Consider the following 15,391-nt stretch of genomic DNA (forward strand, 5'->3'; position numbering starts at 1 on the left):
TGTTTTTTATGGTGTTAAAAAAAGATATTGGAACTCCGAACCCCAATCTAACTGAAAAGGCATCCCAGCTGAATTCCTCCCAAATTCCTTCCAGAACAGAACTAGGAAATGGGATGAGAGCTCCTTGCCCACCTCCAGCCTGGGTTTACATTCTGACTCACGCCAATCTCTTCCTTTCTAATTTCAAAATTCCTCTTCCAATTCTCTTTTCTGCATCTTCCCCCCATGTTGTACACTGGCTGTCTTCAGGTTGAGAAATGTTCAGACATTGTGGAGAAAAGCACAATTGCTGTCCCCCTCTAGACAATTTTGGAGCCTCTGAGCAGAGGACGAGGTGTGGGCTTGGGCACTGGACAGACCAGTGTTTGAACCTGGCTTTGCCTGCTACTGGCAGATCACAGAGCCCTTTACAGGGGTGTCCAACCCATGGCCCATGGGCTGCATGTGGTCCAACACAAAATCACAAATTTACTTAAAACCTTTTTTTCCCCCCACTCATTAGTTTTCGTTAGTGTTTGTGTATTTAATGTGTGGCTCAAGACAACTCTTCTTCCAGTGTGGCCCAGAGATGCCAAAAGGTTTGGATACCCTGCCAGCACTCGTTTTCTACTTGTAACAGTGGGGTCATGCCTACCCCTCAGGACTGCCGTAAAGATCAAATGCAAGAACACAGGGCAGTTTCTGGCACAATGCAACACGGTAGGCATTCGCTGAATGTCAATTCTCTGGTTGGTATCCCAGCCCCTTTCACTGAGCCAGGTACCATATTCATTTTCAGGAGTCTGGGAAAGACAACTTTTGGACCCTGGCCTAACCCCTTCATGTCATAACTATAAGAGAAATGTGGTGAAAAAGCTGGGGCTGGGAGTTAATGGGGTTATACTTCGACCAGCCCAGATACACTGGTGCACAGAAGAGAACATTCACATACTCAGGTTGATTAGTCAAAGACTTTTGAGCATCACTACACATGCATCTATTCTTGCCTTCCTCTTATAATCTTTTCAATGTTACATTTGCCACTGTACTGTGATTTTGGCTACTCTGTTATCCTCATTATCTCCTCCTAGGACTGACACATACTATGCAGATATTTAGAACTCAGTACAGACCAATGAAGAGGTAAGCAAATAAATGGATAGATGTAAAAGGGACCATCACACTACTGGAACAATTCCTCACATGGTGGCTTCTGAGACCAGTTCCAAAACAACACTGGAACCGTGGAGAGGAGGGGTTAAGAGCTTTTTCCTCTCTAACGCAGCCACGGGCAAGCAATTCAGTTACAAGCAGGTTCTGGACTCACTTTGCCTGTGGAACCCTGGTCCTGTCACTTACCTCTCTAAACTTGACTTACCAATTAAATGATCACAATGGCTCTTTTGTTATAGAGTTGTGGTAAGACTGGATAAATATGTAATTTAGTATGTCATTCCATCAGGGTTACTGATAGAATTGGTCTGGGGTGGGGCCTGGGCATCAAGATATTTAGAAGTTCCCCAGCTGATTCTCATGTGCGGCCGAAGGCAGGAACTACGGCTCTAAACTCAAGTGGTGGCATTACCACCACTTAATGATAAAAGGCTCGACTATATTCACCTGAGACAATACATGCTGTGAGGTTACCAGGGGAATAATGGTTATGGCTCAGGGTCTGAACAGCCATGTAGTCCACAGGCAGCATTAAATGGTTTCTCTCCAGTGGCCAACACAACATGAATAAGCAGAGTCACAGATATGGTGGACAGACTCGCAGTAAGCGGTGAAGGGCTGAGTGTTCTCCCACCCCAAGATCAAAAATTAGGTGAAGATGTCTGTTCTCAGACTTCTGTCAATATTGTACTAGAAGTTCTAGCCACTGAAATAAGATAAAAAGAAACAAATGGCACATAGATGACAAGGGAGAGGAGAAATTGTATTTGTTCACAAACAACATGAATGTCTATGTAGGAAATTCTAAGGCATCTGTAAAAAGAAAACTTCTAGAACTAATAAGTGAGTTCAGCAAAATCACAAGACATAAAGTCAATATATAAATATAAATAATATTTTATATATAAGCAATAAAATTGGGAATTAAATTTTGAAAAATAAATTGGGAATTAAGTTTATAATAGTACCAGTAGTTATGAAATATTTAGAGTTAAATTTGAGCATAGATATGCAAGATTTGAATGTTAAGAACTACAAACACTGTCAAAAATAATATTAAAGAAGATCTAAATAAATGGAGAGTTATACTATGTTCATGGATCAGAAAACCCTGAGAGAAACTACTTGCAGAAGATATATCTGACAAAGAACTCCTATCTTGAAAATATAAAGAACTCCAAAAGTTCAATAATAAGACAAACAGCTCAATAAAAAATGGGCAAAAGATCTGAACAGACACTTCATCAAAGAAAACATACAAGCCCTGGCTGGTGTGGCTCAGTGGATTGAGCATGGGCTGCAAACCAAAGGGTCACCAGTTCAATTCCCAGTCAGGGAACATGCCTGGGTTGCAGGCCAGGTCCCCAGTGCAGGGCACATGAGAGGAAACCACACATTGGTGTTTCTCTCCCTCTCTTTCTCTTTCCTTTCCCCTCTCTCTAAAAATAAACAAATAAAATCTTAAAGAAAAAAAAGAAAACATACAGAAGGAAACAGGTATAGGAAAAAAGATGCTCAATAGTATAAATCAAAACCTCACTGAGATACCCCTACATACCCATTAGAATGGCTAAAATTACAAAGCCTGACCAAGTGTTACCAAGGGCGTGGGGCAATCAGAGCTCCCACACGCTGCTGGGGGAAATGTAAAACAGTATAACCACTTTAGAAATCAGTTTTGTGGTTTCCTAAAAAGTTACAAAAATACCTACCCTATGCCATAAATATTCTATTTCTAGCTATTTATGCAAAAGAAATGAACACATATAGGCGCAAAGCCTTGTATATTGTGAAGAAAAAGAAACAATGGGTCCCAGGCAGAGCCACTGGCCCCCAGGTCAGAAAACCAAGACTCAATTACTTGTGAGAGGACTTCCGCCTCTCACAAGATGGAGAAGTCCTCTCACAAGTTGGAGGCGTAGGTGGAAGCACTGCGCCTTCTCATGCAACCAAGTTTAAAAACAACCAAGTTTTAGCAACAAAAACACAGCCAAACCACAGAAAACTGAACTACATGGAAGTCTGACAACAACGAACCCTTCAGCCAAACCGGTAAAAGGGGCAGAGCCAGCAACTGAGCGGAGTCGGGCAGGAAAGAAAGATCCACTGGACCGACCTGGGCAAGCAACGCGGGCGAGCAACCCAGGCACCCAACCCAGGTGCGCTGGCAGCTGTAGGCGGATCCCAGGTGTGGAGTAGAGGGCAGACCCACTGAGGGCGCAAGGCAGTGGACTCACTGAGGGCTGACCACAGTCACACATTCCAGTGCAGATAACTGGTGAAGGAGCTAAGTGGTGAGACAGACAGTGCAGGCCCCAGTGGCGGAAAGTGGCAGAGGCGACCACCATTGTCCCTCTCTGACCCCGCCCCCACATATAGCATCACAACCCAGCGACCTGGGTGGCCCCGCCCTGGTGAACACCTCCTCATACGTAACAGGCATGAACAGATCAAAACATGGCTCAAGAACAACTCAGAGCCCCAGAGCTGATAAATCTAAGCGATGAAGAAATAGCCAAACTTTCAGATGCACAGTTCAAAACACTGGTGATCAGGATGCTCACAGAACTGGTTGACTTTAGTCACAAATTAGAGGAACATATGAAGGCTAAACTAATTGAAATGAATGGAAATGCACAGGAAACCAATAGTGATGGAAAGGAAACTGGGACTCAAACCAAGGGTGCAGACCAGAAGGAGGAAAAAAATGACCAAACAGAAAAGGATGAAAAAACAAGAATTCAAAAAAATGAGGAGAGGCTTAGGAACCTCCAGGACATCTTTAAACGTTCCAACATCCGAATTATAGAGGTACCAGAAGGGGAAGAGGAACAGCCACGAGTGGAACACTTATTTGAACAAATAATAAAGGAGAATTTCCCCAATCTGGCAAAGGAAATAGACTTCCAAGAAATCCAGGAAGCTCAGAGTCCCAAAGAAGTTGGATCCAAGAAGGAACACACCAAGGCACATCATAATTACATTATCCAAGATTCAAATGAAAGAGAGAATCCTAGAAGCAGCAAGAGCTAAGGGGACAGTCACCTACAAAGGAGTTCCCATCAGACTGTCAGCTGATTTCTCAAAATAGACCTTACAGGCAAGAAGGGGCTGAAAAGAAGTATGCCAAGTCATGAAATCCAAAGACCTCCATCCAAGATTGATCTATCCAGCAAAGCTTTCATTTAGAATGGAAGGACAGATAAAGTGCTTCTCAGATAAGATCAAATTCAAGGAGTTCATCATTACTCAGCCCTTATTATATAAAATGTTAAAGGGACTTACCTAAGAAAAAGAAGATAAAAAAGATGAACAGTGAAAGGACAGCAAACTCACAGTTACTAAGAACCACACCTAAAATAAAAACAAACTAAGAGGACAGCTAGATCAGGAGCAGAACCATAGAAATGAAGATCACATGGAGGGTTAGCAACAGGGGAGTGGGAGAAGGAGAAGGGGGGAGAAGGTACAGAAACTAAGTAGCATAGATGGTAGGTAGAAAATAGATAGGGGGGAGGGCAAGAACAGTAGGGGAAATATAGAATCTAAAGAACTCGAGACACATGGTCATAAACTAAAGGGGGGGGAATGGTGGGGGAGGGGTGCGCAGGGTGGAGGGGAATGAAGGGGGAAATAGAACTGTAATGGCATAATCAATAAAATATATTTAAAAAAAGAAAAGACAACCAAGACTTAATTACAGTTTCAATCCCTCCCAGGAAGGAATTTCCTGACAAGGCCCCTGCTGTCTTCTCCCAAAGAAAGGTGCCCTTACCTGAAACAACCCTTTCTTTTCTTTTGCTAATAACTTTCTTGGCCTGTCCAGTTTGTGCCTATAAAAAAATGGTTCAGTTTTGTGCAATTCTTTGGAGCTCTATTTGCTAAAAGGGATGCCATCCCAATTAATGAGTTGGTCAATAAAGCCAATTAGATCATCAAATTTCCTTGGATGAATTTTTGTTCTTTAACAATATAGAATGTTCTTAGCAGTTTTATTTGTAACAATCAAAATGTAGAAACAACCCAAATGTCAATCAACAGGTTTATAAACAAATTATGGCACAACCACACAATGGGACCATTTAGCAATGAAAGGCAACAAGTAACTGATACACACAACATGGATGGAATGGAAAATTCTGATTGTGAGTGAAGGAAGCCAGACAAAAAGGAGCACGTGCTGTATGAGTCCATTTATATAAAACTCTAGAAAATGCAAACAAATTTATAATAAAGACAAGGTCTGCGGTTGCCTGGAAATTTGTAATAAAGACAGGTCCGTGGTTGCCTGGAAATTTTAAGCAGTGATGGATCTACTTAGTTTGATTGTTGTGATGCTTTCACAGATATATGCATATGTTGACACTGAAATTATGTACTTTAAATATGCATATTGCATATTAATTATGCCTCAATAAAACTGAAAAAAGTTTAGGATGTGGTGGGGAGCGGCACATCACCAAAGTGGAATGGTGCAAGACTTCTGTCTTTACAAGAGCCTTGATGGAGGAAGAGACCCATTTCCGTATGCACCATGGCCCTCTAAGAAAGCAACATTCTTGTGACACAGCATCCTATTTAGATAAGGCAGCAAGAACACGGTTCTATTTTCAGCTACTAAATCAATATGATTTCTAATAGCAGGCACAGACAGAAACAAATTAAAGTTGTGCTAGTGGGGGTAAGGGTATTTCCAATCCCGTTAAAGATCGAGTACTGTGGTTCTGCAGCAGTACTGAACTGTGACCACTGCCGGGGTAAAGCAGCTGCCTTCTGCCCCATGACACAGATCTTCTGGGACAAACCAGCCAATGGCAGACACAGGAGGCCAACCTGCTCCAATGGGAATGTCTGCTGCCTCACAAAGCAGCACCCAGAGCAGCAGGGACAGGGCTGCCCACATTAGACCCCACTGTTTGTTGATTGTAACTGGATTCTCCAAAGAAAAGGATTCTCCAAAGAAAAGGATTCCCCAAGCAGGGGTTTTCAATTTGGAGCTTCAGTTCCAAAAGGATCCAGCTGGGTGTTTGGTTCTGACGACCCTCTTAAGGATTTAAGGACCATTCTGCGTGTGTATGTTGTTTCTTTGATGAGGGTGGAGGCAGGAACAGGGTTTTCAGCTCTAGGGGGACCAAAATCCACAAAAAGTTAAGAAAGCTGAATTCTTCATAGCTATTTGCACCTAGTCTGGGTGAAAAAAAGGGAATGGGATTGGTAAGGGATACAACATTCATTATTATTTATAGATTTCTTTAAAAAATAAAGGCCTGGAACAAAATGTTAATTAATGAAATTAGTTAATTACAGATGGTAGGCACATAGATGTTGACCTGATTTTCTGCATTTTAAAACTTCTGCTAGAGTAAAACTAAAACATATTAATCAGCCAAAAAGGATTAGGCACCCTTGACTTTAAGATATTTGAACTGAACAAGGGCTAAAGCAGCATAATTTCCCCTCCATTTTTATGTGCCTAAATTAAAAAAAACCAGTCCACTAAAGAAATCCCTGAACCTGCTTGTTCCACCTGAAAGTGAGCTCGACTTATTTCTGTAAATTGCTGGATACCTTCTCCAAACCTTAGGTTCAACTCTTCTCTTTCCCCGTTGTAAAAATTAGACAATTATCTGTTCTTTCTTCAGCCTCAGGAATCTTACTAATAATCCTCTTTGATCAACTGAAACAGAAGTCAAATTTTCAAGTGATCCAGGACGACTATTGTACCATCTGCTACAGTGCAGATTTAGGTGGACTTCCTTCTCAGGATGGTCGTACGGTGGTCACCTCATTACACGGGTCTCCCCATACTGATCGGAGAAACTGAGAAGGGCAGGATGGGTGTATGGGTGTGTGGGTGTGTGTGTGTGTGCGCACGCACGCGAGCACCTCTAGTTTTTAATTGCTTTTTAAAATTCACTACCCTTAAATAGCTAATCTAATCTGAGCGTTCTTTTCTCTTCTGCCCTGAAGATAATTTCAACACGAATCTGACGTCTTCTCTACGCTGGGAATTTGGCTTTCACTTTCTGGTTCTGTCTCTCAAAGCTCCCTCAGAAACACACACTAGTTTCCCTGTCCGTGCCTCTCCACTGCCCTCACTTCTCGTCGGGTCTCCGTCAGTACTGGCCTCAGCAGGCCTGCAGCTAATGTGCCTCTCAGTGCGGGGCAGTCCTCCTTGCACTGAGCCTCATTATTGCCTGTGTTTCTTCCAAGTCTGCTTGGGAGACGGAGGTAGGGCTAATAATGTGAAGTGTGATTCATTTTTAGCAGTAGGTCCAAGAAAACCACAAATGTCCACAGTTTAGGTGACAGAACATGGTCACATGGCCTCTAAAATTTTTAGTTAGCAACTTGTATTTTCCTATGTTTATGATAATTCCCTGGAAATGAAGGTTGTTTCTCTCCCCTACATTTTTTATTAGAAATGCCCTTCAAAGAGTACGTCTAGCTTTGTGGTATTTCATCTGTATTTCCTTGTATGTCAGAACCATTAGCACTTGTCTCCATTAAGAGGCAAAAACATCCTTGCAAAAGACAAGACAATTTTTTGTATGTTTTATGAAAGTTTTAATGCCACTTAGCTTTTCTTCCTATTAATGATGCCATTTTAGCACCAACCACCTTCACACTATAAACCTCAAAACAGCCATGGAGAAACAGGGCATTTATATTTTTATCCTAATTACAAGTTACAATGGCAATAATTGTATAGAAAGATGAAAAGAAACTCAGGTAGCAGGTTTTTAACAGACCCATCAACCACTCAGGTTTGCAACATGTAAGGTTTAAGAGTCCTGTTTCTCTGGAAGGAAGAATCCATGACAGAGAATGAATCTACAGAGTAAGAGATCTGGCAGGCCAGGACTGTAGCTGCTGATAATAGCTCTCTAAATTCGTCAAAAAACTGCCAGATTTTTATTAGCTCGTGTACATGTTGGTAGGATCTGGTGAAGCCCAATAATAAATGCAGGAAGCGAAGTGGCAACCCCTGAGGATGATACTCAAAACAGCAACTGGGCTTTCACAAGCCCTTCCTAAGTCTTCCCTGCACATACTGATTGGTCTATGATTCTAACATGCAAATGAAAGAGAGAGGAATCTGTGGCAGACTTTAGAGCCTGCTTGAAAGCCCTCTGTCTATGGCTCTTTGGGTTCATATGACAAATAGGGTCACTCAACCTGCTCTAGCTGCCCTCTTGGTAAATAGATTATCCACTAAGATTAGTGGACTGATAAAGGCACAAAATAGGATAGGAGGACACAGGCCTAAGTGAACTCATGACTACAGCTGAGCATTTTGAAAGGTCGCTGGGGCAAGATGGAAAACGAAAATCCACCAAGCTATTAGCTTTACTGCTACAACAGCTCCAAGGCCAGAGACCTAAAATAACACACTCTCGAATTGCACCCTGCTGGGGACGCATCATCAAACACTGGCCAGAAATTGATGCCTCAATTGTAATATACTGGGACACTGGAAAAAAGACTGTCCTCAAAGGCTCAATCAAGTGAATGTCCCCATCTCTATCTCCAAGGATACACCCATATGGGCCCTCCCACAGTTGATGAGGCTCTGTGGGCTTCCCCAGTATAGCAGGTCCTCGAATAAAGTCATTTTGTTATAGCCTTGATGCAAAAAAAAGGATTCCCAGCGAGGCCACTGTCTGTGTGGAGTCTGCATGTTCTCCCCGTGTCTGCGTGGGTATTCTCTGGGTGCTCCAGTTCCCTCCCACACCTCAGAGACGTGCACGTGAGGTGAACTGCTGTGAGTCTGCTGTGTCTACACAGTCCCAGTCGGAGTAAGCATGGGAGTGGGTGTGGGAGTGAGTGGCTCTGATGGAAGGGCGTCCTGTCTGGGGACGGCTCCCTCCTTGCGCCCTGAGCTGCTGAGCCATCTGCGACCCTGCACTGGAACGAACAGGTCGAAAAAGAATGATCTGTTTTTATTAACCTTTCTTAAATGTTTGTATAGATTATGTTTATTTCAATGTTTAATATTAGAAGTGTTTGGGGGTCTTTATTTAGAAGTGTGATGTTTTTGCGACCAGAAAAATACACTGTAGGGACTTGACTCTTATTTATATCACTTATTAGCCTATGATACAACTGGCTTCACTTGAAGTCCTTTCACTTAAAGAGCCTACTGACAATGTTAAGTGAGGACTTGCTGTACTCGCCTTGAACAGCCAAGTGGAAGCTAAAACTACTGGAGCTACACTTTCTACTTTAAACTCCACCCTCAATGCACACACAACAATACGTGGAGTAAAAAAGAAGTCTCCATAGTGGGGGCATCTAATCAAATTTAGAATTTTTATCTCAACGAATACAAATGCTCTGGGACCTTGCACTGAAAAACATTCTTTTTTGCAATGGGACACAGCCCCAGAGAGTCTGGTAGGTGGACGCCTCCTGTCTAAATTAGAAGGGCTAACACGTGTTGTTTCAAACTGAGACCTTCCTTTAGAATTTCCTGACCAACCTGAACTTTATCTTTTATGCTCCTTATCATCTCTTCTTGACATGAAGAGGAAGAATTCCAACAAAGCTCTCCTAATTTAAATGACGTGCCTGAAAATCTGCAGGCTACCATTAAAACTGACACTTTAAAAAAAATCCCCACTTGAAAACATTTTTTTTTCATTGCTTTTAGAGAGAGAGAGGAAGGAGGACAGGGAGGGAGAGGAAAAAAAAAACAAACATCAGTTGGTTGCCTCACATAGAGCCTGGTCAGGGAATTGCATGTGCCTGGATTGGGGATTGAACATGCAACCTAGGTATGTGCCCCAACCAAGATTCAAACCCACAACATTTTGGTTCCATGACAATGCTCCAACCAACTGAGCCACACTGGCCACAGCAAAACAGACATTTAAAGCCTGAGGCCCTCACACCTGAGCAGAAGACCTAATTGCCAGAGGCTTCGTTCTCCATACCAAGGACAGGATGGGGATAGCGATTTGTCCAGGATTTGAGAGCTCCAAGTAACACGGTGGCTATTCCTGTTTCCCAGTTCTAAACCCAAACACTTTGTTATCACAGTTTCCTCCAGACTCACAATGGTTTGCTGTTGTAGACCTTTGTTTGGCCCCTAAAAGGAAATTGACCCTTTTACAATGTGTGTACAGGACCTCTTGCTGTGTTCAGCTAACAAAGAGGTATCCACGAAAGACTCCATTTATTTGCTGCAATAGTCAGCTGAAAAAGGACACAAAGTCTCTAGGAAAAATTACAATTATCTTTAGACAGTATTCATTACCTAGGTCATGATCTAAGAGTTGAAGGAATTCAGCTGTCTCCAAAAAGAATTAAACTAAGCCAGGAATTTCCTAGACCCACAACTAAGCAGTAGCTTTGTGGATTTCTAGGCTTGACCGGTTACTGTAGACTATGGGTTCTGAATTTTTCTCTATTACTTCTCTATGAATTTGCTAAAATTTCAGGCCCTGGACCCCTTATTTGGGAAGATACACATGAGCAGGTTTATATAAAACTACGGCAAGCACTACAAGAACCACTCTCCTTAGGGCAATCTGACTATTCAAAACCTTTCACTTTACTTGTGCATGAAGGGAATAATCAAGCTCTGGGAATGCTCACTCAATACCATGGTAATAAACAAAGGCCTTTTGTCTATTACAGCACAGACAACTCGATTCAGGCGCTTGTGCCTCCCCTGCTGTCTTAAGGCTATAGCTGCCACTGCAAAGTTAGTGGAAGTCTCGGCAGATTGAACCCTGGGAAGTGACATTTATTTGTGGACTTTACACACTATCCAAAGTCATCTTAACTTGGAACTGACTCAACATTTCTCTGCAGCACACTAACTTCCTGTGAGATCCATCTGCTTCCAGCACCTAATCTACATCTTAAACGTGGGAACGCCCTTAACTGCACTATGTCACTACCACTGACTGACGAAGGTGAGCCCCATGACGAGGTGATAATATCCATTCTGTGATGCTGAGTCTTGACTTATGAGACACCCTTTTAACTAATTCCGATGTAATCTTGTTTGCTGATGGGTCACAGGTCACACTACATAGATGGAAAGGGAATTCTCAAGCTGGCTAAACTACCTCTACCCGATATGATTTACTCAGAAGGGGAAACCGCCCACAAGCTCTATCAGCCCAACAAGCAGAGCTCCATGTCCTCACCCAAGCAGGACAAACTAAATCTTTGTACAGGAGCCATTACACCTCCTCAGTCCATGATTTAGGGATGTTATGGAAACAAACGGGCTTCCTTATGCCCTCTGGGATGCCAATCAAAAACAGGCAATAAAGAAATGATCTTCTTACTGCTCTTCCTTCTATTTTCTCAAGTTGCTGTCACCAAAGTGAAGTGCACACTCAAAGGACTGCCCCCGAGTGCTGGGGGGACCCCACCGGGCTGCCACGCACAGGCAGCAATGACAGAAGCTATAAAGACTGTGACACGTGTGGATGCGGTCCATTCTGTGTCTGTAAAAAATGACCTGTTATTGCCCAACTTTTGCCGCCTTGATGTCTTTTAACACGGCAGCAGCGGGCTCCTGACTCAGAGAAATGAAGAGGCATAAACAATGGTCGTAAATGAGACACATGGTCAGGGCTGTGGGAAACCCAGGAAGGCCGGCTGGTTCTTTGAGGCTCCCTGGCAAACCCTGCTTCTCAGCTTCTGCATTGCTTCACCCAGCACGGTGCCTTTAAAATGACTCAAACTATGAATGGACACAGGAGGGGAGACTTCCACACATTTGCAGAAATGGTCTACCATCAATGTCTGGCCGGCCAGGCCCACAGTCCTGGAGAAATTATTTTTGCCCCCAGAGGCCGCAGACCTGCACCCTCCGGACCTCCTGAGTCCTCTCGTTATTGTGTGTGTGCGCTTTCCTGATGGGGTGAAGCCCTCCCCTGCTCAGCGGGCGGATGCCCTCACTGTGGCAAAGGAACTGATAGAAAATGTGTTTCCCACTCAGGGTATGCCTTTCACAGTTTCCTATGCTCTTGGCACCCACTTCACCAGGCAAATCACATGAGCCTTGATGGAAAGACTTGCAAAGTTCTCAGAATTATCACTGTCCTTACTGGCCTTGGTCATCAGGCAAGGTGGAAAGAATTAACGGGATCCTCAGTTGAAGATCTCTATATTTGCTGAAACTACTGGACTCCCCTGCCTAAGGTATTGCCTTTGGTCTCGGTGACTGTTCACAGTGCCTCCTTTGGGAAATAAACTCACTCCACACAAGACAGTCACCAGCAGATCAATGCTTGCTGGTGTACAACCTTCTATTGACCCCTGGAGTCTCGCACTAGTGTTACTGGCTACTGGTAAGTCTCTAATGCCCTATGCTCCAGCTTATCATCAATAGGTTATAGAATCTTTCCCAGTTCCCATTTTAAAGGATCTTATTGGCCAAGCATCATTGGCCAAACTCTTCAGAGGAAGACAGCCCTTGAGGCCCACTGAAGGGACCTTACCAAGTACTCCTGACCAGGGACACTGAGGAACAACTACAAGGTGCTGAGCTAGGGACACACTGCTGTAGAAGGCTCTGCCTGCCCCCTGGTCCTGTGTAGACACTGGAGACCTACGATTCAAGTCCACGAGGAAGAAAAACAGGTGACATCAACCAGACTGCTTCCACCCAAGACACAGATCAAGACTTCATACTTTAACTAAACATGAAACCCCTGCTTCTTTTCTCTTTCCTTTCCCCTGGCAGTGGCCTGGAAAGATAGTGCCGTCATCCATATCTTCCAGGCCTTTGCTAAGGTGGTGGAGGGTGGGGGGTATTTGCCTTTCAGACTTGGGCTTTGTCACCAAAAACTCCAATCTGGCCATTAACAGTGCCACCATCGTAGAAGTGGCTAATGCCTGGTAGGATTTAGGATGCGGTGGCTATCATCCTCCTAGATGGTAGGCACAGAGCCAGGCAATGCCTCTTTGGTGATCTAACCGTTCACGAACACACAGAGACACCTACACAGGTCAAATGCCCTGAGTTTACAGTTGAGTTAGACAGGACCTACCAGAAGGTTTCTCATGAATCAGAATTCACTTCCTTTGGCAGGTCCCTACTTCCCTAGTTTGAAATAAATAAAAATAAGGCTAGAATCAGGAACCTCTCCTTTGCTCTGAAAACATTGCAGAATTCACTGTTAAAGCAATAGCTATCCACCAAAAATCCGTAGAGTTTTTGTCAAAGCTGTTCTCAACAACAGAAGCACCCTAGATTATGTCCTAGCTGAGCAGGGAGGTGCCCATGCTGTGGCCAACACCGTCCACTGCACCTGGATTAGCTCTTCTAGGGAAACTCAAACTCAGTTATGTATTTATTGTAAGTTTGCTAATCAAGCCACCTGGCTTAAAAAGGTGACCTCCTCGACAGGGCATTTCTTTCACTTACTTGATGTCGATGGGTTTGGGTCTTGGGGGCTATGGCTCCAAAGTACATTCCAAACATTGGATATTATCCTGTTTGTATTTATCATAATAATTTCTCTGGCACACTGTATTTTCTCAAAAGCTTTAAGTGCATGTTTGCAGCCACTACCCACCAAGCAAATGATCTACTTAAGACTGGACAGTCAGAAAGGGAACAAAGAGAATGCCTGCCTTAAAGATAGAAGCTGGGGCCTGTCAGCATCACAGGGATTAAGCACAAACCCTTATGACCAGTGATTATCACACCGAGACTCTATAAAAGCTGTAGGAACTGCAGTGTGGGGTTAATGCCTTCAGTTTTGACCTCGTCTCTCAGTCAAGCTGAGAGTCTGTTCAAAAGGAAGAGACTGTTAAAGAGAAAACCCAAAACAGGCCCCAAGTGGGGTCATCTGTGCTAAAGACCAAGACTTATCACCTGATCTGAACGCAGTTTCAACCTTCTCCAGGAATGGAATCTTAAGCAGACTGGAATTTTCTGGTCAATACCAATGAGGTAATCTGTTCCCGGTCCCATCCCTCATTGGAAGCTAAGTGCTCTGCCTGATAAGGTCTCTGCGTCCCCAGACCCCCACCCTGCCCCAGTTCCAAACATGGCCCTGGGAACACACCACATAGACTTTCTGGTTCCCCACGGTTTGGCCCTTGAGGGTGTGGGGGGACCAAGCACCTAGGGACTGGGAGTTGGTGCAAGCCTGGGGCTCCCGTGTGTGGGGGCCAGCTACCAGTGCCAGCCACCACATCCCTGCCCTGGTCTTCTGTTCCAGCCTTCTTAATCCAGGTCCACTCAGGCGCTCCCAGCTGGCGGAAGGTCATCAGAGGAAGGGAAGTGTCATTCTCAGTGTGGTCTAAGCCATTCGTTAAAATACTAGAGAAAGTCAAGAAAGCCTCATAGGTCACCTGTAGCACTGTTGATATTTTTTTCTAACTTGTCATGGAGGCTGGTGTGGCTCTTTTAGGAGCCTTCTCTATCCTCTGGATGGACTGGGGTCTTCCTAACAGGACCTTCTGACACTTTTTCAGCAGTGGCTCTGCCTGTCTCACCTGTTTTGTGTTTCTCTTTAATACCAGTGTTGCCTCTTTGGTGCAATGGGACAACCAGGCTCTTCTGGATTCGACGCAGCTTCCCCCAGACCAAGCTTGTATCTCAGTGTGCCAGGGCAGTGTGATTCGGGGGAGGTCCTCTCAATCCAGTCTCAGCCTTGCACGTGCAGCCTGAATATGCTCCAAACAGGGTCTTCCCGAGGAAAGGATGGTCTCTTCCCCAGCCCCGGCCCACACCCCTACTCACCACCAAGACGTGCTCCAGAAGGTCCAGGTAGCTGAGGGTGCACTCCGTCCCATACCGCAAGGCTCTGGCACGCACCTCTTCACTGACGTCGGGGTGGAAGGATGCTTGCTGCAGAGAGAGAGAAACATTGACATCTTAGAACGAAAGGAGCCAGCTGGTGTGTGGACCAGGGGGCTTACAGAGGGGGGGTGGCAGTCACCAGCCCAGCTGTGTTGTGGAGCCCTGAACCCCCGATTCTGGAACTCCCTCTGCCTTACCTCAGTGACCTCTGAGGAACCTTTCCTGACCCCTGGGTTCCTCCTCCACCCCCGCCCCTGCTACCTGCATCTCCACCGCAACCTCTCTCCAAGTTTGCGTCTTGACATTTTTAGTGCCCTGGAGCCAGACAAAAGCAAGTGACTCTGGTCCCTCCTCTCTCCCTTTTTCCTTTCTCTCCCCCTACCCCATCCCACTTTCTATTGACATGTAAGAAATTCCACAGACACCGAGAAGTTCAGGAAAGACACATGATTAGAGCTT

At 44.5% G+C, this 15,391-nt stretch overlaps 1 protein-coding gene across 7 annotated transcripts in view; it reads right to left on the reverse strand.

The window, feature by feature from the left end:
* TLN2 (talin 2) overlaps positions 1-15,391 on the reverse strand; it is a 409,343-nt gene that overhangs the window by 24,743 nt on the left and 369,209 nt on the right. For all 7 annotated transcript variants that reach the window (XM_053670053.1, XM_037151006.2, XM_053670051.1 and 4 more), the window contains one exon: positions 14,873-14,980. In XM_053670053.1, coding sequence (XP_053526028.1) covers positions 14,873-14,980 — 108 coding nt within the window. The remainder of the gene's footprint in view (positions 1-14,872; positions 14,981-15,391) is intronic.

Source organism: Artibeus jamaicensis, unplaced genomic scaffold (assembly GCF_021234435.1).
Source record: "Artibeus jamaicensis isolate MK-2021 breed Jamaican fruit bat unplaced genomic scaffold, CSHL_Jam_final contig_548, whole genome shotgun sequence".
NCBI classification, from domain to species: domain Eukaryota; kingdom Metazoa; phylum Chordata; class Mammalia; order Chiroptera; family Phyllostomidae; genus Artibeus; species Artibeus jamaicensis.